We start from the raw sequence: 27,802 nt of genomic DNA on the forward strand, positions 1-27,802 counted from the left end.
GCTGATTTCTCACCTTCCTTAGGATCACTGAGACCCCACGAGGTGAGATCTTGCATGGAGCCCCAGTCCGAGGGAGATTGACAGTCATGTTTAGCTTCTTCCATTTTCTAATGATTGCTCCAACGGTGGACCTTTTTTCACCAAGCTGCTTGGCAATTTTCCCGTAGCCCTTTCCAGCCTTGTGGAGGTGTACAATTTTGTCTCTAGTGTCTTTGGACAGCTCTTTGGTCTTGGCCATGTTAGTAGTTGGATTCTTACTGATTGTATGGGGTGGACAAGTGTCTTTATGCAGCTAATGACCTCAAACAGGTGCATCTAATTTAGGATAATAAATGTAGTGGAGGTGGACTAACAGGCAGACTAATAGGTCAGACTAACAGGTCTTTGAGGGTCAGAATTCTAGCTGATAGACAGGTGTTCAAATACTTATTTGCAGCTGTATCATACAAATAAATAGTTTAAAAATCATATATTGTGATTTCTGGATTTTTTTTTTTTTTTAGATTGTCTCTCACAGTGGACATGCACCTACGATGACAATTTCAGACCGCTCCATGATTTCTAAGTGGGAGAACTTGCAAAATAGCAAGGTGTTCAAATACTTATTTTCCTCACTGTACATGATATGTGTATTATCTTGGGTACTGATGTAATATGTATAAAATGTTAAGTCTATTTTATTTTCATTGCAATTATAGAATATTTTCTTTTTTTATATTTTCATTTATTTATTACATTTCACTGCATGTTGAACTTTGTGTGGTTTTGTATGTGACAGATAACATTTGGATTTAATGGTATACAGTAATGAGGAAAAAGAAACACCCTCTTTTAATTCTTTTACATTTTTCTTTTATAACAAATGTTTGCCCCTCACAAATTTCATGTAAAAAAAAATTGCAAAAAACCTCAAGTGACACAAAAAATACATAACAGATCCACTGAATTATTGGGTGTAGAATTTCAGACACAGTTTCAGACAGTTGGTTTACTTTTAGAAAAAGAATAAATTTTCCTTTTTCCTATCCATTTTGTCAGTCCGATTGATTCTGTAAGCTGTCACCTTTCTTTTCTCTTTTTCTTGTCTCTGTCCTTGTCTGTTTCCTTACTCTCTTCCACTGTCAACTTCTCAATTCCTCTCTCACAACGTTTCATTTCTGCATGCTTTTTCCCTCAGGCCTGAGTTAGTGGTGAAGAAGCTGAGGTACTATGCCCGGTTCATTGTGGTGTGTTTGCTGCTCAACAAGATGGACCTGGTGAAAGTTTTGGTCAAGGTAATTTCCCAACTGTGGGGCATTTCAGCATAAACCTGATTCAAATGCAAATACATTTTGCCATCTTGTTCAGCGTTAGGTCAATATAGGGGTGGCGATATATTGGTATGAACGTGACTACCGGTATTATGTTATACCATGAGATGGATTTTGCTATACCGTGGATACTTTTACATATTCATGAATTCTAATTTTGCATATATAATGTTTTGTTCAATTTGGTACTCACTTACACTAATATCCATACGACAGAGACAGAACAAGAACAAGCGTGCACAGGCAACTGCAGTTTGCAAACTCATGAGATTTTACAATTGAGACGGCAAAAGTGAACGAGGCCTCTTTGGTCATATGGAGCTGGTTTGGGTTAGAAATCTCTGACTTCGACCAACAAATAATACTGTGCAATTTGTGTTGCTTGTGTTGTTGTAGCTAAAGGTGGAAACACCAGCAATTTCTTTAACCAGTTGAAAACCATGTCTGCGAATATGGGGAATGCACCCAAATGCGTATAACAGATATTCCTGGAGGTGGAGCACACCCGAAGATGAGCATACTCATTCTTGCCAACAAGCTCTGCCACTGATTCGACATGCAGAATCAGCCAAGAAACAGCTGAACAACAGATTCCGTCCAACCAAAGCCAACGGTGCAGGGAGAAAAAAAAAACAAAGCCCCCCCAACATTCCCCAATGGCCGACCATCAGCTTGTTGTTTCCAGAGGAAAACCCATATCGGTTGACCTCAAGTCAGTATCTATTAAAAGTTGTCTAATTAAGGAATAGTGGTGAACCGGCGACAGGGTCATGGATGGCCAAGGCTGAGATGATGATCACGGCTCCCATTCAGCAATTAATAAGGTCATCCTTCGCTGTCAGTACTCCTTATGACAAGACCAGCAGAAAAGGAAAGGCATAAGTGTAACAACACATGACATAGCGAAGGAATGTTTGAATTGAAGAAAGAAGGTTTCAGAAAGTTGATTCAAACTCTGGAGCCAAGATGTGAGATTTCCAGCATAAACATTTTAGTAAAAAAATTTTAAAATACATATTTTGCCTGCAATTTAACAAAGGTCTATAAAAACTGATTCCAAATTCCCAATATAATATCGATATCATCTGGACAGTGGAAAATATAATGATATGAATTTTAGCTCATATCGCCATATGACGTTTCCTGCGTTTAGACTCCTCCTCATCATTTTGCTCCTCCTTAAACTGTTATTGTTGGTAGAGCTCAAAAGATATTGCTTTGTTTAATGCTTGTACAGGAGCTTTCTGAAGAGATTGAAGACTACACACAGCGATTCAATACAGAGGATCAGTTAGAGTGGAACCTGGTGCTGCAGGAGGTTGCTGCTTTTGTGGAGGTAAAGCTTTTGGATAAAAATGTTTCATAAAGGAAGTTTCTGTTTTATTACAAAAAATCATGTAAAGACAGGTGTAGTATAATTATTATTTATAATTTATCAATTGTAACGAAAAATCTTGAAGTGTATGTAAGTTAAGCAACTGTGGCTAATCTTAAATATAATGTGGGTAAGGAAATAGTTGACATGCAAACTCGTATCACTTCCATAAGTATATGTGTATCTAAGTTTGTGCTATGTTGCTGATCAACGCAACAGCTACAAAACAATAAGGCATATATTTTAAATTTGAAATAATTATAATAATAAAAAGTACTACATTTAAATGGGGGTGAGAGTGAATACTAGCATTCTTGTATAGACCCATTTCAGCTTTGTGTCCTTTTTCCCCACGTTCCCCCATCCTAAGACAGACAGCTTGCATATGGAATTAAAGATTTTTATGTTGTGTAATATAGAATCCTTTGAGACATGTTTTAAGTACAGCTGGAAAATCAGATTTCCACAATAATATAATGTGTTTAGCAGTTATCATGCCATATGTAATGGTTGACTGAGCAAAGTTGGAAAAGATTTGAAATGACATTCTGAAATGAAATTCTGAGATAATGTTAACATAACTAAGTATAACTTCCTGAATGGGTTTTAAGTTCTTTGTAAAGCTGAAATGCCTCATATAGTCATTTATATGTAATGGATTTGATGATGACCCATGTGTGCCATGTATATAGCATTGATGCCATAATGGCATTAAAGCTTAATAAAAAAAAAAAAAAAAAAAAATAAGTATATCTGTATAATCTAAGTATATTTAAATAACGATTATATTAACAGATAAAAGCATATTTTTGTAAATACTTATTTTTGCCTGTGGTTTTCTTCTGTTGTTGTAGCCAGTTCATGGTGCATGTTTTATATTTATGGCATTTGTCAAGCACCCTTATACAGAAGCACTTTGAAGTCTCTGGTTCACTAGGGCTAAAAAAAAAAAGAAAAAAAAAAGAGGAATTTATGTAATGTTATACCTGTTGTTCTTTTAAAACAGTTTCATAACTGGTAATTGTGTGTTTTTTCTATTTTGCTTTTGTGTGCTGGGTGGCCACTGTGCCCTGTGGAAACATTTTATTTGCATGTGCTACAAATCCTAAAATCTTGCAAAAAGTTATAAATGCTTTAGCCAATTCAATAGGTTATTTGTTTTGTATTTTTGGATAATGTGTTTTTTTTTTTTTTTTTTACTTTACATGGTTCGTCAGGCAGATCCAGTTATGATCCTGAATGACGACAATGCAGTAGTGGTCAAGTCCAATCGCATGCAGGAAGGGGGTGTGCCCCAGCTTGAGCCAGGAATGGTGGTTGGCCAGCTGACGTTGGCTGATGCCCTCATTGTTGGCAATTGCAACAGTCAGGTAGGGCTTGAAACATTTACATTTCGTAATTTTTCCATTTGGAAGCTACTCATTGTAAGCAATGAGTTTTTTGACAATGCAAGCTACTTTTATGAACAGACAAATCTAATGCCTGCTTTTTGGCAAGCCTGTCTCCCAGCTATATGACCGAATAAATGACTAATGAAACAAATGGAATGGAATTGCAAGGTGTTGAAATATAGAATGGTTGCCATGTTGGTTCAGTATTATTTTCACCCGGAATAAGTCTCAAACCTTCTCTGCTCTAAAACAAACCCAAACCTTTGAGCTTCAACATCCATGTTTAACTGTGGGTGTGAGATCTCTGTATTACAAGTTATTTTATTAGAGCCAACAAGGTCAGATTGGGACTCGTCTGACCACATAACTTTTTTTCTATTGTGTTTTTGCCTTTACATGTGTCAAAAAGAAACATGCATTTGTGCAAAATAAAAAAAATAGGTGTTTCCAAACTTTTGACATGCACTGTACATTTATGCGCTTATCTCCTTCTGAAAAGTATCTCTACCTTAGTATTCTCATTGGAGCATCGAAGCCTTAATAGGCCTTCTGTTCAAGTGAAAATATTAAACATATGGTCACATCTTTTTTTCCTAGATGCAAAACCTATAACCAAAACTGAATGGCTTTTATACCTTAGGGAGGCAAATGATGATTTTATGGGGTCTCTCGTTCATTTTCAGCCCTGGGGTGCAGTTTGCAGCTGCTCTTAGAAAACTTGCCTGTTATTAAGACATCCCATAACTGCACTAGAAATATCAGTTATCTCTGAACCCATAATTATTTACTATAATGGGAAATGTTTCATTGAATCAATTGCGCAAAAGCTTCAAACATGCCAAGTTATTTGGAATGTTTAAAATAAAGAGGGTGCCAGTAAAGTTGTTTTCGAAGTTGTTTTATGTAATTATTATTTGTATTATGCTCATATAGAAAAATATAGTTTAAATATTTTATAGTTTTCAGTTGATTTTTTTTTTCACAATTTGCAACAAATTACCAGAATGAACTTTTAACATCTTATATTTAGTAGCTTTAAACTTATTTAAAAAAAAAAAATCTTTTTGCTCAGGTGAAGTTCAGCGAGTTGACCATCGACATGTTCCGCATGCTCCAGGCCCTCGAGCGAGAACCAGTGAATCTTGCCACCCAAACCAACAAACCAGGGACACTTGTAAGAGAAGACTCTTGCACTCTCCCCATCTCTCTCACCGTTGAGTGTTCTTTTTCGTCTCTTTATTCCTCTCCCTTTCATCACTTTCACTCTTTCACTCTCTTAGGCTTTCATCTCTCTCTTTTTTCCAGGAGCCCAGTGAAAAGCCAGCCAAGCGGGAGAACCCTCACAAATACCTTCTATACAAACCCACATTTAGCCAACTTTACACGTTCCTTTCAGCCTCCTTTAAGGTCAGCAGTAATTTCCTCTACATATTAAGTATAAACTGAAGTAAAAGATTTCTTTATTTGCTCACAAGTGGAATAAATTAAAATGGACTTGTGAAATCGCTGATGTTGGAATAATAATGTGCTGTGGTTGTACACACTAACGAATGTAACTTGATGCAACATATTTCCAGCTATACTTATCAGCAATCTGGTAATGGTGTGGCATCATGTCAGCCTGTTGCCTCGTGTGTGTGTGTGTGTGTGTGTGTGTGTGTGTGTGTGTGTGTGTGTGTGTGTGTGGCACAGTTGGGTGTGATAGCACATTACTAGCTCTCATCTGTTGTATCCTAACACCTCTAGTTAAAGAGCAGAAGGGAGACTTTTTTCCCCATGTGTGACCCATGTGTTTGCTACTGCTAAGGCATATATTTGCAAATACTGTCAATACATTTCAGTTAATCCAATGAGTTGGTTTCTTTTCTTTGTGATTTGTCATCATTGACAGAGAGCTTGCTCTGTATTTCTTTACATTTTTTTGAAAAAAGAAATTTTGTTGACATGCAGTATGCTTGTAAGATTTTTGTAATAGATCTTTTGTTGGATAAAAATGGATCATTTTTAACTTTTTGCTTTGTTGCTTTGTAATATGGTAATGAAAAGAAAAAGTCAAAAACTACTAAATGGGTACATGGAAATTTGACTTTGCAAATCATCAGAATATTATACATGTATGTAACAGTAAAAATATATATATTTTTTTACTTTAAATATTAAACCAATTTAGTATTTAATTGCTAACAAGTTTATAATTTTAAAACACCAGAGAAAGTGCAGTAGCACGACATTAACTCTGCAGCATGTTTTTCTATTACCAAAATGTCTTAACATTAAAATGGTGTCTGTGTACAGCTGAGAAAGTAAACAGTAACCTAGCGTTTTAACTAAAATAAGTATTTCAGAATCTTATACATCTTGTGATTACTAAATGTTTCAGGGCCTTTAATTGTTGGCTGTTTTAAGATATTTAGGATATTTATCTATACGTTGCTTTTGTATGTGAGAGTTGTAATTTTTGGTTTCTTTTTTAGGAGCTACCTGCCAATAGTGTTCTCCTGGTATATCTGTCAGCAACCGGGGTCTTTCCCAGTGGACGTGTGGAATATGAAGGTATGTTCTTGACACTGTTTCGGTCATTCTGTTTATTGCTTTCTCTGAAGAAACCCTTATTTATATATATAATAATTTAAATTATTGTTGTGGGATCATTTAAAATTCATGCAAACGGTGAGACAAAAAGCAAGCATGATAATATGCTTTGTAACCCAGTAATATTGACAGCTTATAAAAAGTTAATTAATTGTCTATCATCAAGTTTCTCTTTGAAATGTGGCCAGTCAGCCACACAAACACATACACACCATCTCTCACTCACTCATTCAGCGTATGATCAATAATGTTCCCTTGCATATATTAGACAATGTTTCCTTGCATAGAGTACACAATGTTATAATGAAGTTCTGTTCACTCGTCTTACTCGGCTGTTCTATAACATAACGAGGTCAGAGTTTTAAACTCCTCAGAGACCCATCCTCTTTTGTGACCTAAAAATTCCTTTTCCCAAAATGCTGCTCTGAAATTAAGTTCTTATAAGCCAATGGAAGAAAAGTTGGAACAAATGCTTCATTAGTTCCTTATTCTTTCTGATCTCCTCAGGACCTTATGATTTTGGAGGAGTTCTAACCAACACTAATCGTGACGTAGTAAATGGCGAGGCGGGGCAGAAAAGAAACCAGGCCCAGAAAGAAATGCACTGGTGAACAAATCTACCCAATCACTGGATACACAGCATGACTCCTTTAACTATCTTTAATTGAAAATGTGCCCTGTTAACATTTATTAACATGCAGTTATAATAATGCTGTGTGCTTTCATATGTGCAACCGTCAGCCTTCACCCTGGAGACCTGTATCCCTTTACCAGGAAGCCGTTGTTTATTATTGTTGACTCATCCAACAGCACAGCCTACAAGGTAAATTTCATTCATTAATGGCCTACAGAATCATCTCGAAACCATCATTTGGAGTTTTATAAATATTCATAAAGCTGCATTTAAATAAAATGAAATATTATTTAAAAAAGATATCTTAAATATGAAGCTTAAAAATAGTGAAATGATTGTCTCCATTTTTCAGGGATTGTTTTGAGAAATATTGACAGCTGCAGAAGTGTGCATTTATGTGGCTTAAAACCATGATAAAGTTGTTTCAAATATGAACAGTTACTTTAATGTTACAATATTTATTCATGAAATTATTCAGTATAATTAAACAGGTACTAATGTGTGTTTTTTGTCTCCCTCTTTCTCTCTGTGTAGAATTTCTGTAATTTGTTTGGCCAGCCTTTGGTGTGCCTACTTTCCCCCACCATGTATCCAAAGAGCATTCAAGGTCTTTTTCATGTATCCTATTAGTGCAACATATGGGTTTTTTTTGTAATAATACAAAAAAGAACAATCTAGTTTATTAAATCCTAAAGGGAAAATTGGGTAGACAAAGAACATTGTTTACTGAATACAAATAATAAATGCATATAATTACACATACTACACATATTTGGTCATGTAATTAATGCAACATGTGTAAGATTACAGGTTTATTTTGAAAGAAGTTTTGCACTAAATGTGTTCAAAACAAAGCATTAAGCAAAATCTGCTCATTTGGTGTAGTACACATACAGTGTTTTGGGATATGTATATTATATATAATTTAGGGCTGTTAATCAAAAAAATTATTGTCGTAAGTTAACTCGTGAATAATTGCAATTAATTGCACATTTTTATCTGTTTTAAACGTACCTTAAATTAATACTTATGTTTTTAGTACTCAACATGGGCATGGACAAATATAGAAGCTATTTGCCAATGTATATTTATTATTAGTGAAACCCAATTCAACATAGCGCATGAAAAAATATATACTTGTAAATGTTTTAAAGTAATTATAGTGTTTTAAATTACGTAATTTATCAGGACACCAAACAGAACTTTTGCTGTGTTTTCACATGGACAGTTTTAATTGCCGGATTTGTGCATTATGTGGATTTTGGTGCTAATTTGAGACTTTTTGAGAATTTTTTCATATTTATTCATTTATATTTGTAATAAACATGGTCAAATTACATACATGAATATTAATCGCACGTTAATAAAATTAGTGATTAGATAGTATTTTAAAAGTGACATGTTATAATGTTTGTCAGGAATAAATTAGACTGTTTATATTAGAATGTATCAAATTATAATAAATTAGACAGATTGTTTCACGTTTCATTTATAATCAAAGCTCTGCTGTGTAACTAAAGACTAATTTTTTGAGGCAACCAACTTGGACAACTGAAATTATTCATGCAGTTTGATATGTTAAGTTAGAAAAGTAATGTGTCTATGTGTTGTGAACTCATTACCACTTTTAATGAAATGGACCAAAATTATACCATATTTCATGAAACTACACTAAATATCTAGTATATGTATACACAAGTGAAGAACATTTATATATTTTCTTACAAATAAAAATATATATGTTCAAGTACAAATGATTGAATTCCCTCTCACTGCTATGAAAACCCTAAATTGTTTTTTAGTGTAACTACATTTAATTCTGTAATTCCCTACAGAATACACCTCTTCCTAGATAAAAATCACATCTTTTAACCTCCAATTTTAAAAAATTTAATTCATTATTTACAAAAAGAAAAAAAGAGGCTGTCAAACAAGATTTTTAAACTGGGTGATGATACCATTAGTCGTACTAAAGGAACTGTAGTTCCACTCTAAACTAAAATTTGTAAAAGCAAATATTTATTAATCTTTTGTAAAGAGATTCCAAAGCTATACGATGTCATTTGAGAAGGAATTATATTTGAGGTTCAGGCAAAATTTGATTTTTTCTTTAAGACTGATCTCTACATAATTATAATAACTTTTTGAACAACAATATTGTTGTCTGTATTTTAGACCAGTCTCAGAGGGGGAGTCTCTTCACTCTTTTTCTCTACAACCCCTTAATGGGCTTTCTCTCTGTCTGCGGACTGACCAGTGTGCGCCAAGGCTTATGGGAAAAGGCCCAGGAGCTTTTGCACAAAGTTTCTCACGACATTGGCCAGATGCTTACCAGCTCCCGAGCCATAGGTAACTACAGACCATTAAAGTTATTTAGTATTTAACTGTATATAACTGTAGCAAATTGATTAAAATCTTATATGAACATGAATATATAGAAATGTCTTATTATTGTGTTTTCATCCCAGATCAGGCTTTTTTGCAGTTCTATGGTGATGAGTTTTTGAGGCTGGTGATGATCCGGTTCGTGTTCTGCTGTGCCACTCTTCGACTACACAAGCTCTTCCGTGTAAGACAGCATTCCAGTTTGAATATCCATCTGAACACACTTTATTTATCTGTATATTTAGAATATTTATCTGTCTATTTTTCATGCAGTATTTATATCTGGGCCTAAATGTAAGACGTTTTTAGAGTGTTATGCAGCATTTTGTTCTTTAGGATGAAAACCTGGCAAGTTTTCCTTTTCTGTGCTACATATTTCGGCAGATGAAAATAAACCATCGGTCTAAGTGCATCTGAGAGAGATGATCATTATTATGAAGGATGCCATATTCAAAAATGTTAAAATGTGAACCTTTTATTTCAGTATATGGGGTCGACTCATATTAGTAACTGCAAGTAAACAATTCTGGTAACTTTGTCTACTGCTACATTTATGAAGAATTATACAACACTTTTAAGGGTTCACAAACTTTCAAGCACATATGTACAGCATAGATAAGAAAATGTACACAGAGCACTGTAGATTGATTTGCATGTATCGTCCATATTGTTTAGTTTGCAAAAGTAGGTTACATTAGTGTTTATGTATATATAAATAGTACATAATAATAAGAGAATACTGTGCAAAAGTATTAGGCAGTTAACATATGAAACGTGTGAACAGAAGAGAAATCCAAATTAAATCGGTATTTGTGGGACCACCCGTTTGTATTTTGTAGGATCAGATTCAGGTGTATGATTAAACAATTATACCAAGTAGGTTATATGTAGGCTGAACCAGTTATTACCTGAAACAGAAACAGCTGTGTAGGAGGCTTAAAACTGGGTGAGGAACAGCCAAACTCTGCTAATAAGGTGAGGTTATGGAAGCAGTTTAATCTCACTGGTCATACACCATGGCAAGACTGATCACAGCAACAAGTCTCGAGGAAGTTCTACTGCTTCGGCAAGGTCTCTCCCAGGCAAAGATTTTAAAGCAGACTGGGGTTTCAAGATGTCGTGTTCAAGCTATTTTAAAGAAGCACAAAGAAATGGACAATGTTGATCACAGTACTGTATATGCAGTGGTTGACCAAGGAACTTAAGCCAAACAAAAGAGACATAATGCTTACTTCCCAACATTGGAAGATGTCCACAGTGCCATCAGCAAAGAACTGGCAGAAACCAGTGGGACCCAGGTACAGTACATCAATTTACTGTCTGGAGAAATCTGTCCAGAAGTGTTTTTTATGGAAGAACACTTCTGGACAGATTTCTTCAGACAGTAAATTGATGTACTGTACCTGGGTCCCAAGGGGCTGGAGAGCCGTACAAAAATAAGTCTTTGCAGGCAACAGTGAAGCATGATGGAGGTTGCTTGCAAGTTTGGGGTTGCATTTCTACAAATGGAGATTTGGTCAGGATTAATATTGTACTTAATACTGAGAAATACAGGCAGATCATGCATCCATCTGTATCCATCATGCACTACCATCAGGGAGATGTCTGATTGGCCCCAAATGTTTTCTGCAGCAGGGCAATGACCCCAAAAACAGACAACCAATGTCATTAAGAATTATCTTCAGTGTAGAGAAGAACATGGAGTCCTGGAAGTAATTGTTTTTGGCCCCCTGATCTCAATGTCATCTAGTCTGTCTGGGATTACATGAGCATTTTGTGCCTAAAACCTTTGCACAGTACTGTGTAAGTTTAGCTCAAGCACAACCTGTAACTTGTTTTTATGTTTTCTTTACATTGGCTGTGTGTTTTCTTTGTAAAATAGGAAGCACAGAGTTTTCCTGAATCGTACCCTCAGCTGCCCAAACAGGAGATGTTGGAGAGCAACCTACTGCAGAAACACATACTGGAGCTGGCAGCAATGTTGGATGTGCAAAACCTCTTTGTCGATGGCATGCTGGATAACTACTGACTGTATTGTTGCACAAAAGCATTGTGCTGACATTCATGGGCTCAGTATGGGTGCGCACACACATCCGGTCTGTAGGTCATCCCGAATGAAGTTGTTGGTACCTAGTTTAACTTAACCTCTATATATTTAGATCTAGATAGTTTTAACAATTTAAGAAGTGTTTCATCATTGTGGTCAGGTAGTTAAATTTATTTTTATTTTTTTTTGCCATTTTCACATACCTTTTAGAGTTACACAGCTACATGTCAAATAGCTCCCAAAGAACAAGATTGGATATTGTTTAATACCTGCATGTGGTGGTGTGTAGCTACAGAGGCATAATGTCTGCTGAAGGTAGCTGCTGGTTTTAGAAAGGGAAAATGAAGGAAGAGAAATATGAAGCACTTAAGCTCAATCAAGAAAGACTGTATAACTTAAAAATAATACTGACTGGTAGTTTCTTCACAGATTCTTCCATAAGTAATTCCAGTAAGAGCTGGGAGACATGACTAAAATATCAAACTGCAATATTCAAAAAATTTCAACGTTTATCACAATGTTTAGATTTGCTAACAAAACTGCCAGTAAACATTTTTCAAAACTGTTTCATTTTTAATCTACAAATTATTATTTAAAAAATAACAAAGAAAATAGTTACCACAAAAACAGATGTTAACTTGTTATTGTAATGCTGAAGTCTGTGTTACAGAGGTACTGAAGATACCTGCAATATCTCAGTAAACCCCATCTCGCTGTAGTTTGTCTTTTACACATCTTGACTTGTTTATTGGGATGTTTTGCTTACAGTCTACATGTGTAACTTGTGTCATGTGTACTGTGAACTCAATCCAGGCCTTCTAAAGATCGTTTAAAACTGAATGCCCTTTTTGGGTCAATAGCAATTGAACAAATTAAGAGTTTTGCATGTCTTAGTGTGTGGTGTACCTACAGATTTTTTTTTAAACCAGTGTGAGTGATTCACACGTATATGTAAAACTTACTGTGTATACACATGAACAGTCACTGTCCATTTTTATAGGAACACTTGTACACCCTTACATTCATGTAGTTATCCAATCAGCCAATCATGTGGCAGCAAGAGAATCTATAAAATCATGCAAATACAGGTCAAGCGTTTACATCAAACATCAGAAAGGGGTAAAATGTGATCTCTGTAATTTAAGTCTGGCGTGCTGCTATATGGGCTAGTTTAAGTATTTCAACTGCTTATCTCCTGGAATTTTGTACACTATAGTCTCTAGAGTTTACACACGATATTGCATAAAATGTAGCGTGAGCAGCATTTCTCTGGAAAATTAGTATAGAAATGACCTGGTCTTTTCCAGTCGTGAAATGTCCAGATACTGTGAATCTGTGCCCACGATTTCCTGATGTTTGTTTGATGTGAATAATAACTGAAGCTCTTGACCTCAGTATGCATGATTTAAGCGCTGTGCTGTTAACATGATTGGGTGATTGGTTATTGACATACATAAACAGGTATACCTATTCATTTTTTATACATTATATCAAACTCAAGATGCAAACCACTCATCAATAATAAGAGTCAGCAGGCAAGAAGGGAATTGACAAATACTGGGATGATGCACCAAGATTAACTTCTGTCACAGTCATAGAAAATAGAAATGCCAAGGAGTGAAGAAGAAAAGGACCTTCTCATGATCTAAAGATTACAAACTCATTAGTCCAGCATAGTTGTGTCATCGCTTTCGGAGCTCACTAGTCTTAGAAGTAACTTATGTTAGCAGCAGAATGACTTCAGAAGTGTACCGCAACATTCTGTCTGCAAATGTATAAAAAATGCATCCAATCTAATTGGAAGGAAATTTGTCATGCAGCCAAATGACAATACTTAAACCATAATGCCAACAGAAGGGGAGAAGTAGAGTGGCAATCACCAGAACTTGAACGTTCATTTCACTTTCTGATGGGAAACTGAAGGGGGAAACCCCTACCAAAAAAACTAATAAAAGAAAGGAGAATGCAACAGTTTGCTGGTCAGTGGGTCTCTGGCTTAATGCAGCTATTGCAATCAAGGAATTTGCAACCATTGATTACATTTTATTTAACGAAGTTGGTAATAAGTTAACTGGGTGGTTTGACATATTTGTGTACATTTTTAAATGTCTATCAATCAAACTAATTTTCATAATCACTAATTTGTCATTTTGTCACATGCAATGATTTGTAGTCAATGACTGCATTAAGTCTAGAATCCATAATTATCAGATGCTGTGTTTCTTCCCTGTTGGTGCTATCTTCAGTTCCTGCTTATTCCTGGGCTGTTCTATGTTCAGTTTATGTCTTTTAGCATGTGGAATGCATGCTTACTTGGAACATTTCAGGTGTATTTTCCATCTTAACTTAAAAAAAAAAAAGGTCTTCTTGTGAAGTATGTTTTTGGTCATTGTCCATCCGCACTATAAAGCACAGTTTAATGAGTGTTGAATCTGTGCAGAAGAAATAACCTTAAACACTTCAGAATCCCTCCTGCTGTTTTTATCTGCAGGCAAATGATAAATAAATACAAGGGAAACAATTCCACTGGCAGCCATACCTGCCAATGTAGTAATATGAGCTGGTATGCATCAGATTATTAGAGTATCTACCGTTCTTCAGCATGCTGGTACAAGCTGATCTTTCTCATCTGTTCATGGAATGTCCTGGAACTGTACAGACTTTGTACTGTAAATATTTTTCATAAACTCTAATCTGGTCTTGGGGGGCATACTAATGGTTTATATTTTTACTTAAAATCACTTCATTTTGGTAAGTCTTTTTTGATTGTTCACTTTTGACACATACCTACTAATGATTGTTCTTGATCTGGCCCACTCTTGTGAACAAATGATCAAAAAAAACAATTTTTGTCCATATACAAATAATTTCTGTACCTGATTGTATATAAATAAATTGTGATGCAGAGAGCAATGTCCATCCAATTTATAGGTTGTTCCTGATGTGTGTAGTGGTTGGGCTGGGCGTGATGACCCATTGCATGTTTGTGCAGTGTTCATGAATGGAGCAGATGAAGCATTAGTGTCTGCCTATCCTCTGATATGAACATTATTTTGTTTCTCAATTCGCAGTCTTAATAATGATATTTATTGTGATGATGATGATGATGATGATAGCACTGCACTTTATGCTATTTGAGTCTGACCTTGTGGTGATGTGGTTTGTTAGTACATCTGTAATGACATTGTGTGGCACACTTACTTTTATTTTATTCATATGTTTAACACAATTATGAGACATGTTCAGCAACATTATGGTTTGCGTCCCCTTTTGTTGATTTTGACCGTATGTGCAATTATTAGTTGATCAGTAGCACATTTTACCTTAAGAAAAGCACAAGGCCCCAGAAAATCTGTTCATTATTGAATTATGGAGCCATTTGACTATTATCCAAGGCATTTAAAAGACTCTTGCTGCATGTGCTTTAAGTGAGGCACTGGCCATGTATGAGCAGAGCAGGTTATTTCTTAAAACAAACAGTGCATTCAGAAAGTGTTCTGATCTATTTATTTTTTCCCACATTTTGTTATGTGGCATAGTTTTTCACCTCGATTTACACGCCATGCCTCATAATTACAAAGTAAAAAAAAAAAAAAAAGGCATATGGTCTTTTGTCATAAATCAGATCAGATTTTTTTACTTTGGAATAAAAGAAATAAAGGCATTTCAGCATGTCTTAACATGACTCATTGTGCCTCTGACTTTTTAAACACAACTCTTGTCTGTGACACAAATTTTAACCTGCCTGCAAACTTATTTTACATTTCTTAAGTATTTTAATTTCTTAAAAAAATACGTTTTTTCCAAAAGTGTTGAAATGGCAGAGTCCAATTCCATTGTTTTTGGTTTACACTGAAGACATTTGGGTTTGAGATCAAAAGATGAATATGAGACAATTGATCTGAATTTCAGTAATTACATCGTGTAAAACAACATGGCAGGTTTTTTTCTTCTCATGTTGGTCCTTGAGATCAAATTACAGGTTAATCTGTGTTTTGAAATGTTTCATCTCTGTTTTTCTTTTTTTGCCCTTATGATTCTTACTGCTGATGAGTGGTTTGTATTCAGCTGTTTGGTCTCTGTATTACTGCTCTCAAAGGTAGATTGTGATACCTTTACCCCAGCCCTGAGGGGGTTATTACTAATGTTACTGAATGTTGGTTTTGTGTTTTTCATCACAGCTTTCGCACTATTTCTGTTGTAAATGTGTGTGTGTGTGTGTGTGTGTGTATATATATATATATATATATAATTTTTTTTTCTTTTTTTTTCTTCAGTTTGTTAGTAAACAAATGCTTTTTCAGGACATTGCAAATTGTTGATTTATCTATGCCCAATGCTTATACTATAGCTTGAAATTCAAATTTTCCTGCTTTCTTTCATAGACAGCTCTTTGGTCTTCATGTTCATTTAATCTTTGTAAACAAGAAATACAGTCTGCACAGATGAAATCTAGGGCACCATAAAAAAAAAAAGAGCAATGTCATGTTTCAAAATTTTGGATCCCTGAAAAAACGAAACTGTTTAACGCATGATGTAAATATCAGGAACTAAAAGCTAACCTTTCGTCTTTGTGTCATCTTTGGTTATCAAACCCAAATGTATTTGTTGTTTTAAATCTTTTAAAGGGCCACGTATCTCTAAATAAAGAACCCTCATATTATATGTACAAATCACTGCCAAACAGATCATGCAGCTCAGACAGATCTGCTGTGTAAAATGTTTTAATTGAGCCTGTAACTGCCAGGTTTACTGAACCCACTTTGTACACCAAACTTTCTTTAATTGAACTAACAGTAATTGTTTAAAGAGCACTGGGAAACCGATAAAGGGCATTTTTGTTTCCTCCACTTCCACATGGTCATATCTGCTTGACATTCATTTAAATTTAATTTGTTTGTGTGCATGTGTTGGTAGTGTTGTTTTAGCATGTTGGATACTGACAGTATATGATCCAGCCCTAATATTGTTTGGAGCATCTTCTGACACTTGTAGCACTTAGTGAGTAAGAGGCATTAAGATAAGAAAATCCGGACAGGGACTAACTAAAGCACATTCCCTAACTGGCTAATCCTATATCTGATTATTGAATTGGGCTAGTTATATTTTGGGTGTTTTCCTGCCAAAACTGTGACATATGTGGTCATAATATCTGTGATAACTAGCTACCCACCCTATAGAATTGTTAATGTACATATAAAACATGGTACTGAAATGACAATGTGCCATTTATGCCTTTGTAGATGCTTGTTTGTAGAGACAAAGTTGAAGGATTGCTTGTTTATTTATTTTTTTCTTCTGTAGCACTTCCTACTGTTGTGAGGTGGGATGATTTTAGTGGTAACAAAATGATTTCAATACTCTTTCTTTATAAGTTAAGGGGTATTATAGTTTTGTCATTTAGCTTGAATTGTATTCTCCAAATGTCATGTTTTAATAACTTTTTATGGTTGTCTTATCTTTTGCCACATTGTACTTGTTCAGAAAAAAAGGACAAGGAAAAATGTAATACCAAACCATGCAAGCTTTTTGTTCTTCAGAATGCTATTTAATAATATTAAAATATGATTGTTTTGTTTAATTTTTGCTGAGTTGACATTCTATTAGCTTGAAGAAAAAGTGTGTAGTTTTCTGTTAGGCCTGTTGAGTTAAACACTCACAACTTGACCTCTAATGAAGGGAACAGTACTTTGTCCAAATGAAGGAAAAGGCACCCCTTTCAACATCTCTGGGCTAGAACATTTTAAATTAAAAAAAAAATGCAGAGGTCTAGTTGAGAAATCAAAGGCTCTGATCACACAGAGAAAATCCAATAACTTTATTTAACAGGCACTTCATAATGATCCCCATCACCTCTTTTGGTGTAAACTCTTCTTTCAAACAAAAAAGGTTTCTAAGAGGAAGCCCAAACTCTCTCTCTCTCTCTACAATAGAGAGGGGACAAAAAAGGAAACAAAATATAATGAATATATCCAAATCTGATACCAGTTTCATGCATAACACTCACTCAATATACTTTTTGAAATTCACTATAACAGAGCCCCTTCAAATGCAGTGCTGTCTTCTTACAAGATCACATTATCTTCTTTGAACTCCTCTATGAATACACACATAAAATAGTCATACTATCAAAGTCATAATATTAAAACCACCTGCATAATATTTTATAGGCCTCACTCATGCCACTAAATTGATTGATGCCACAAGACATCTAAAAGTGTGCTGTGGCACTGGGCACCAAGACTTTAGCAGCAAATCCTGTAAGTTGCAAAGTGGGGCCTTCGTGGACCATGGACTGCTTTGTTAGATTGAGATCTGGGGGATTTGGAGGCCAAGTCAACCCCATTCATAAAGATAATTCTCCCATGGTGCTTTATCCTGCTGAAAGAGTCCATTGCTTTTAGGGAGTACAGTTTAAGGGTTTTTACTATTCAAAGCATCCCAGCACCCAAGGCTTCTTAGCAGGACATTTGCTCTAATGGCTTTTATTTTCTTAGTGTATGCTGGTAGCACCCAGCCGTACACATTAAATAAAAGAAAACATGATTCATAAGACCAGGCCACCTTCTTCCATTTCTCCATGGTCTAGTTCTGATTCTCAGATTTCCAGTGTTGGTGCTTTTGGTGGTGGACAGGGTTCAGCACTCTGACCAGCTGCATTGCACTGTCTGTTTTTTTACTTGCCCATTGTTCCTACTTCAACACATCAACTTCAAGAACTGACTTTACTACTTCACACATATATTTCAGATCTTTGCAGGTGCCTTTGTATCTGGACAACCAATGTAATTTAATCTCTTAGTGGTTTTAATCTTATGGTTGATCAGTGTGTGTGTGTGTGTGTGTGTGTGTGTGTGTGTGTGTGTGTGTGTGTGTATATATATATATATATATATATATATATATATATATATATATATATATATATATATATACACACATACATACATGCATGCATATGCCCTCCACTCCACTTAAATGAATCACAGACGTCTCCATTCAAGAATGAATCAGTAAGAACCCTCTGTAAGACAGTTAGCCTTTTCTAAGGCAGTGTTCGTGACTGACTGTCATACAGTCTTTCTGGATGTCATAACTCGGATGATGGAGCCAAGTCCTCCAACAGCAAAGGCCTGGAGAAAGTAAAAGATTACAGTTACATTACAGAGCAATATATTGTCACAAACAAATGAGCATGCTCCTAAATAATTACTTTGATATGAATAAACATGCTCCCATATAATCTGATTTCAGAGTGCTGTGTGTAGAAGTGTTGTTATAACAAAATAAGCCAACGTTTATAAATGGAAACAAGTGCAGTGTGTCTTATAAGTAGAAAAAACACGAGGGTTACGCTGAAGACTATTGTGCATGAAAACCCCATCAGCCCATATGGCATCCACCATGTATGCATTTAAAATAGCATGCCAATTGAAAATTTTTTTTTGTTTTATTGTTTTTCAGTTTTCTATTTAATCTCCATTTTGGATTCCATTTAACAGATGAGCAGATTCCTCTCATCATATAGAAGGTTATTTAAGATCAGCAATTTGTTTGTAAATTGCTGCTGAGGTAAACTACTACCTTACTATAGCTAAAAGGCCTTAAAAGGTGGCCTGCACTACTACTAATTAAAAAGAAATAAAGAACTAAATCAATTACTGAATTATCAGTCTCCTGGAGAACTGGACTGACTGGAGGACTGATCAAGAATTTAACTGATCAAAGAACTAACTGTTGCAATTATATATATATATATAATTTTTATTTATTTGCTGTACAGGAGGCAGTAAAGTAATACAAATTCATATATAATAAGAATAAATATTTAAATGTTCTTTGAGTTAATACAAATGCATTATTATTATTATTATTTAATTTATTTGATTGGATTTTGAATATGATAATTGCAAACAGAGAAAAATTAGAGCAAGTGTCAAAGTGTCTTTTTCACATGCTGACCAAATATAAAAGTAGTTACTAGTCAGCTGAAAGTTTCCACACTGCCACCTGTTGGTTCTTTGGCTGTACTGCAAAGCCAGTTTGTGTGCTGTGTTGCAGGGTATACTACTCTGTGCTGCAGCAACCATGAGCAAATGTAAATTCAAATTCACACATAAGTGTTGAAATTATCTACTTAAAAAAGTCACAAGTGGGTTTATTAAACTAAACTGACATGTTCACACATTATTATGAAAGGAATTATGTTTAAGATTTTCAGCAATAGCCAAGTTTTTTTAATGGTTTCTTTGTAATCCCTGAATCCATCATAAATGTTTAACATGTGCAAATGAAACCTTTTAGGCAACTACCTGATTCTGGCCTCTCCCTAACTTTCTGAACAGTTTCCATCATCTAATGCTTGATATTGATCAAATAATCTACACTGTAATAAAGATTTAACGCTAAGAGAATGTAAAATAGTGAAGGTAAAAATCCTGTAAATTATAAAACATTACATTACTGTTTATTTAAGTTAAATACTTGTAAAGTACAAACAAGTAAAGCTTATTACTGTTTGCATTAATGCTTTGTAAAAATTATTCCCTACATTAGCTTACTAGTATACTGTAGCCCACTTGACAGAGTAAACGAAAACAAATGAGCAGAATCACTAAAGAAGAAAAAAACGTGAAACAAACTACAACTGCCATAGTTACAGCCTTAGATTAAATGAACTGAATGAAAACAGGATGATTAAACAACTCCAAAAACATCATTATCAGCTTTAATTATTACAGTTTGACTTTGTTGCTGTTGCATATCTACAAAACATTCTTTGGGACTTAACAGGGGTTTATATTTAAAGATATGTTGTTTGCATTTTGGAGATCAGTGGTTGCTTTAGTTGGGTTCGGACCCTTTGACTCTTTACCTTTAGTTTTTCACTGACTGTTGTTACTGTGTTTGTAAAGCACATTTGTTATGTATTGTAATTTGTAAAATAAATTGAACAAATTGTATTTTTGTGATTTTGGTTAACTAATAATGGTGATAATCATCTAATGAACTTGTCTTTTGAGTTCTAATCAATTTTATATTGTTTATGATTGCAAAATGAATCTCCAAGATAACTTGAAAACTATTATTAAGGATTTTAAAAACATTTTATGCATTAAACCTTTAGAGATACTGCACTATTTAGACATTATGCATGCTGGGTGCCAGTATAGTACAAACTCCCGACATGCATTGCAGCATGAATAAATTGGCCAGCTGCATGTTTATTTACTTACTAGTTTCATGGTCTGAGATCTTGAGAGATTTAATGTGTTTTCTTTTCAGTTGTTTTTATTTTTTCATCTGCTTCTTCACGTGTTTATCACTAATGTTCAATCCTCATTTAATAGTCACTTCCTTATCTCATTAACTTCATCGTGTTCTTTTAAAACTGAAGATTTTGCTGTGAAAAAACACTGTGAAATGTATTTTAACAGTAACATACTATGAACTTAATTTACAGAAGCAAACTGTAAAATAAAACAAACAACCAAAAAAACCCCCCCCCAAAAAAACAGTAGATTACTGGCAAGTTATCAAATTTAGTCGATTTAAGTCAGGGATGGAGAGAGAAATCATGATGTTATGTGCATGTTGCTTTATATAAAGACAGTAACTGTGTAGTTACTGATGCAGTGAGAATCTCTTCACTAATACCAATTACACATGAATGTGTGCTGCTTTTATGTGCAAGAGATTTGAGTTGAATTGATACTTTTACTGATTTGATATATATAATTAGTATTTGAACAAAAATGGCTGTTTTTAAGAAGTTTGCAAATAAAATGAGTTAACTTGAGCTGCCAGTATTTTACCATTAATTTACAGGACATTTTTTATACTATAAAGTACAGTTCAACCGTATTTTCTACGGTAGACTTCTATAAACCACAGCTGCGTGGTTTTTTTTGTAACCATAAATTCTACAGGATTTTTCCTTTCTTTCTTTCTTTATTTTTTTTACAGTGTACTTGAATTGTCATTAATGGAAAAGTGAATAACCTGTGCACCATGTTCCTGATTGATGAGTGATTCAAAGTACATTGCTAAAAATACTGTATCTGCCTCAACCTTGTATTGACTGATACAGGAGGTACAATGGAAGCCTCTGTGATGGATTGATAACGTCCTGTCTTCCTGTTGGACGAGCATAATACGTTCTTGGAAATTGCTCGTAGGTCCATTTGCTCGTACGTTCGAACTGATTTTCCCCATAAGAATGAATGTAAAAGTGATTTAATCCGTTCCGAGACCTCATTCGATCACTTATTTCTGCACTTAAAAAGTATTTGTAGCCTGTTTTAACAAATACACCGCAAATTACTGTAATGTAAACATAATTTAACACTTACTCATGTGGAAGTGGTTGATTATAAGTGTGAGACGCTGCACTGAACAACGAGAGCAACCGAGCGATACGTCATCAACTAAGCGACTGATGCCTCCCTCCACCGAAAACAGAACCAGCAGCGTGGGTTTGCTCGTGAAACAGGGTAAAATTTTGCAAGCGAGTTTGCTTGTATCTCTATTTGCTCGTACAACGGGGTTTTACTGTATAAAGCAGCTTCATGTCTCTCATCAGAGCACACTGATATCACAAACATATTGCTGTATTGCTTATAACTTGTATAGCTGTATTAGGCATTGAACTCTACTGTATGTTGGAATTGTTTCTATTTTTTTATTGCACTATACGTTTTATTGAACTAGAAAGCTTAAAAAAACTTAGTTAAGCAGATTACAGAATAATATTTATTTATTTATTAATATTATGAAATAATAAATGATGGAAACCATGGCAACATTAATTTTAAGATAATACAGTTTGCATAATGCAAAAACCCTACTCGAAGAGGCAAAACTTCTGTCCCATGGCCCTCAATCAAGATTTTTGGCCCTTCAGAGGAAAATGTTTGGGCACATCTGCTCTAGATTTTTGAGTCTGAGATTTTTGAGCTTTGACCCCTTTTGAGTCTGGTTCCTCTCAAGGTTTCTTCCTCATAACATCTAAGGGAGTTTTTCCTTGCCACAGTTGCCACGGCTGCTCATCAGGGATAAATACACACCACATACCTTAACTGTTGATTTCTGTAAAGCTGCTTTGAGACAATGTCTGTTGTAAAAAGCGCTATAGAAATAAACTTGACTTGACTAGATGTTTATAACTATTGTTTGTGGCCACATTCATGATGTAATGTTTTATGACTCTGTTGCAAACCCTGAGGATGTTATGGCACAACAAAGTCAATGTGTTGATAAGTCAGACAGCATCAAGTCATTCGCTAGTTGAATAAAGTTAGCTAGTTAAATGTGCTATTTAGAGGCAACATAAGTTATCTAGAGTCTTCTTTTTTCAGCTGCTCCCATCCACCACAGCGGATAATCCTGTCTCCATACCCCCCTGTCCACTACATCTACCTCTTTTAACCCAACTACCTGCATGTCTTCCCTCACCACATCCATAAACCTCCTCCTTGCTCTTCCTCTTTTCCTCCTTCCTGGCACGTCCATCCTCGGTATTCTCCTACTGATACACACCATGTCTCTCCTCTGAACATGTCCAAACCATCTCAATCTCGCCTCCCTCACCTTGTCTCCAAAACGTCCTACATGCGCTGTCCCTAACAGTTATCTAGAGTAACTAGCTTTATTGTTGATATATATTTGGGGTTAGCTATATAAATGTATTATGCAATATAATTTTGGTTTGTGGGCTAACTAGCAAACTAAATCTTTTTTTAGCATTCTTAGTACTCTAAGAATTTTTAGTTATCAAGGCAACTTCACTTATATAAATTAATTAGATCAAAAGAAAATGACACTGCAAAGATAGAGATACTTTGACCATAGCTACAGCTTGCCAGTCTATTTTCGTAGAGAGATGGGACACCAATTAGCACAACAGGTCATTTAAAAACTTTTTGGCTTGCTTTTAAAAATTACTAACAGTCTGCTTTGCTTTTACAACCAGGAGGCGTTAATGACATTGCATTGATACGATTACATCACACAGAGGTGTATTGTCTAAATCAGACTGGTTGAAAATTAGCTGAACACTCTGAACACCACAACTTTTCAAAGGAGAATGTGTTTGCTCCCTTCTTCATTATTTATCAATCAAACTCCAACATCCCTTGTTCAAGCAATGTTTCAGAGTGCAAACAGATTCTTTATACACTAGTTAAGAAAATAAAAAAAACCACAACCTTTTCATGCCACTGCAGCAAAACGGCACTGCTGCTATCTGAAGGTTTCTCAAATCCCCTATAGATGTACTTCATAAGCAGATCGACGCCATTCTTGTCCAGGGATTTGACTGCAGGCTCTATGTCACTACTCCTAAATGACATCAGCACCTTCAACATGACTGCCTGAGCTTTCTCCTGAGAGACAGAGTCAGAAAGTGTAACAGAGAGAAAACAACGCTTTAGGCCACAATCAGAAAATAAAAAATGCTTTTTAATTGAATAGATAAATGGAGAAGACTGTGAAAATGTACCTTTATTGCTAGATCCTTGCTGTTGATTGGGGGGTTTCTAAGAGCAACATGGAAAGCTGTGATCATGTCTCCAGTACATTGCAGCAGGTTAAGGAACCAGCTAATACGGTTTTACTCAAGAATATAATTAATTTTTTTATTTCTTTCTAAAATAAATACGTGATTTATTTATTTCTCTCAAGATTAAGAAATAGGCAGTTTGCCATGTTTAAAGCCCCGGCATTTGCGTTGCGAGTTGCCTTCTCTTTTAAAGAAAAGAGGCAGAGCTAATCTAAGCTCTGCCTACTGATTTAATGACAGAATAATTGTTTCTGACAGGGTGGTAAAATATAGTTGATGTATTTGTTAGTCCCTTCACAAAGCTCCTGATATATAAAATCAGCAAATTTAGAGTTTTGGTCATGAGTAAACACTCACATTTTCCAGAGCATAAGTAAAACATAAATCATAATGCTAAATAATCATGTTCTAAGCATAGAGAACTAGTTATGAACAGACAAAATAATAATAATTTTCTATTTATTCTTCAAAATATTTCAAATTTGAAAATGTCCCCAAAGACTATGAAAGCTCACCAAAACCCTAATCATTCTGCTTGACAAACTACTACCATAGTGGTGCTCCTTTATTATAAATATTCTCACCTGTGACACTGACAATAATTTCACTTCGTTCATAAACATTTTGCCATCTAAAAAACATTTCATAAAAAGCTTAAAGGCAAAGTGGAATAAGGAAGTCTAATGGTTTTGATTGGTAACATTTAGCTTGCAACAATTAGTTTAATGTACAAACTGTATTTTAAAATACCAAATCTGCAGAGTGCAGGGAAAATGCAAATGCTGCAAACCCGACGGTATAAACAAGAAACCCAGTGGGACCCAGTACACTGCCCTGAGGGACCTTGTATTTTAGGACTAATTTAAATCAACAGTGCAGCGTCAACACCTGTGAGTTCTCTAAGACTGTGCAGCTGTGTGACTTAAAAGAAAATGAGAAAGAAGGAAACAGTTTTTGTAACATGTGCATGTAGAGCATTATTATATTTGAGGCCTGACAATTACTTGTTTCTGAAAACATGCGATACTCAAGTGTAGCTCTATCTATAGCTAAATTATCTAATGCCAACTGTCAAACTGAACGTCTTTTCTGTAGCAGCAATGGCAATAGCTCTGGCAACAACAGAAATAAATATTCAGTCTCTATGAGCACCAGCTACAAACAAGGAAACACATTCACTCTGTAATTAAATCTCCTATGGGGAATATTTGTTGTTTAACTTAAAAAAAATTTAAATAAAACCACAGCTAAACAGTTTCCATTATATATGAGACTTATGCTGTAATTAACCACATACTGTCAGCATTATCACAGCAAAATTGTCTTTTCATTTTTTAATGAATTAATTAACCCACTGGGATCTCATTCAGGGTTGATATTCTCTTTTCTTGTGTTACCGGAATTGTCTTAAAGATCTGCCACAGTTGTACCAGCATAAATTTGCTACTAAAGATAGAAGCAACATTCATCATACTACAGTATCTGTAGATTTAAAGGCATGAATCAGCTTAAGACATGTTTCAGAAATACATGAATTAAATGCATTCATTCAGCAAACAAATGCAGCTGGCTCCACAAGCAAACCACAGGGTATGTGAGGTTGTGGGTTTCAAACTGATTTGTAAGCCAAATACTTATTTGTGAAATCCAAAACTATGTGTATCTCAATTTAAGGATCTCTTTTTATATTTGTGAATCACAAAAAAATTAAAATGGAGCAACAAATATTCTGCCATAAATCTTGAAACACATCTGACTGTTCACATCTAAAACTAGAACTATTTTGAAAACATTCACAGGCTTTGTTTTTAAAGTAATAAGCAGCTGATGGCAGTCTATCAACTGCTGTGCAAGTTCCTGTGCCATTATTAATAATATTAATTGTGCAATTAACCATATTTAGACACATTTCAAACAGCGTGAGTGGTTCATACAATGGGCCCTTTTCTATCCCTATCAATTCCATTCCTTAAGGAATATAATCCAGACAGCCTTTAATAAAATAAACAGGGGCTAGATTGCCACAAATCTTCTTTCTTCTCTTTCTGCATTCTCTAGTCTTTGCATGTGATCTCACTTTTCTTATTATCACTCATTCAGTGATCCAATCTCCATATTGTTATTCCCATTAGCATTAAAATGCTTTGCAACTTATTTTCTTATTCTTTTGCTGGGAAAACACAGCATGCATGCTATATTTCTGTCTCTTATTGCTCTCCTTGTTGCACATACCAAGAGGTACGATCACATATCTCATGTGGTTGGTGGATATTTAGTTTTTATAAGATCCAGAAACAATCTAAAACTGTAATCCAGAGTGGTTGAGCACCAATTTAACCGACTGACTGTACTATAATTTTTATGCATATTATTAACCGTTCTCAGGTGCAAAAGGAACTACTGCTGCATACTGCATGTGATACTACATGAGCATGAGACAATATATATTAGATTACACCTTGAACTTGCACAACACACACTACCTCAGCCTGTTTAAGCATGTGCACAAATCTTGCGCACACCTGCGCGCTATTCAAATTAATTATTCAAATAAGTCATACTGTTTTTCTTTTACTCCTCTGTAACCTCTGTAGTTCACATATTATATTTGCCATATTTTTTCCTTCCCTTGTGTACAGGATTTCCAGTGTATACAAATTCTTCTTCTGCACATGTACATTCTACTATGATGTACATTTCTTTTTATTATTATAGCTTTATGTCATGGACAGTAGATGAAAGGATTCCACTACACATACATGCTGTCTATTGTTGTGCATGTGCCCATTCTTCACAGTTCAATATCAAGTTCAGTAGATGCTTTAAGCAGAAAAATAATCTGCCTGTGGCATCTGTTTTAATGTTATGACAGTAACATACAACATCAAACATTGTTTGATGTTCCATACAAACATTAAACAATAAAACCTGAACGAGATTAAAACAGTTGAAATCCAAATGTCGTGAGACCAAAGTTACATCAAAACAATGATCATCACCTGCTTTAGACAGCATAATGAACTCGACTGTGCAGTTCGCATGCTGAACAGGTTGTGCTCATTTATAATTATATATGTATAATTATTTAAAAGGATATTTTCGGATAAGATTGTCCACCTCCGCTATGTCTGGTCCTCGCTGTTCTGCCGCTTCGTCCTGCTGCTCCTCTACGAAACGATTCTCATCAAACTCGTCCACGTCCACCTTCCTGAAACGGAAGGAAAACGTGTTCTTCGCCATCGACCCTGCGCTTTAAAATGGTTCGAGTTCAAAAAAGCAGCCGCGGCTCAAACTTGAAGCCCTGTGTCCCGGTGTAATGCAGGTCACTCCAGAGGTCTCAGGCGCATGGAAAAAGTCAAGCTGCCTCCATCACGCTACTGTTGGCTAAAAACAAACAAGTTTGACATGAGAGGCGCAAGAAGCCGGACTGCGCCCCCTGCTGGACGGAGTGTAGTAAAGTGTTATTTACAAAACCTTATGGGTGAAGGGGCGCTTTTTACTTCTCACGG

At 35.2% G+C, this 27,802-nt stretch overlaps 2 protein-coding genes across 5 annotated transcripts in view; one reads left to right on the forward strand and one right to left on the reverse strand.

Annotated features, from left to right (window-relative positions):
* The window catches only part of scai (suppressor of cancer cell invasion), a 39,625-nt gene extending 22,310 nt beyond the window's left edge, over positions 1–17,315 (forward strand). For 3 of the 4 annotated variants that reach the window (XM_046838781.1, XM_046838780.1, XM_046838782.1), the window contains exons 7-18: positions 1,178–1,274; positions 2,548–2,646; positions 3,903–4,055; positions 5,149–5,289; positions 5,382–5,483; positions 6,551–6,629; positions 7,176–7,275; positions 7,410–7,491; positions 7,837–7,909; positions 9,478–9,651; positions 9,771–9,871; positions 11,570–17,315. In XM_046838781.1, the coding sequence (XP_046694737.1) occupies positions 1,178–1,274; positions 2,548–2,646; positions 3,903–4,055; positions 5,149–5,289; positions 5,382–5,483; positions 6,551–6,629; positions 7,176–7,275; positions 7,410–7,491; positions 7,837–7,909; positions 9,478–9,651; positions 9,771–9,871; positions 11,570–11,716 (1,348 nt within the window). In that variant the 3' untranslated portion in view covers positions 11,717–17,315. The remainder of the gene's footprint in view (positions 1–1,177; positions 1,275–2,547; positions 2,647–3,902; positions 4,056–5,148; positions 5,290–5,381; positions 5,484–6,550; positions 6,630–7,175; positions 7,276–7,409; positions 7,492–7,836; positions 7,910–9,477; positions 9,652–9,770; positions 9,872–11,569) is intronic. The other variant, XM_046838783.1, reaches the window with a different exon arrangement.
* Positions 17,316–17,537: 222 nt separating this feature from the next.
* On the reverse strand, positions 17,538–27,714 carry arpc5lb (actin related protein 2/3 complex, subunit 5-like, b). The gene is made up of 4 exons (XM_046838784.1): positions 27,391–27,714; positions 24,234–24,306; positions 23,941–24,117; positions 17,538–18,867 (listed from the first exon to the last, which is right to left on the reverse strand). Exons 1-4 carry the CDS (start codon positions 27,531–27,533, stop codon positions 18,805–18,807), a joined length of 456 nt encoding a protein of 151 aa, XP_046694740.1. The 5' UTR covers positions 27,534–27,714; the 3' UTR covers positions 17,538–18,804.
* Positions 27,715–27,802: the final 88 nt, after the last annotated feature.

Source organism: Silurus meridionalis, chromosome 25 (assembly GCF_014805685.1).
Source record: "Silurus meridionalis isolate SWU-2019-XX chromosome 25, ASM1480568v1, whole genome shotgun sequence".
Classification (NCBI taxonomy): domain Eukaryota; kingdom Metazoa; phylum Chordata; class Actinopteri; order Siluriformes; family Siluridae; genus Silurus; species Silurus meridionalis.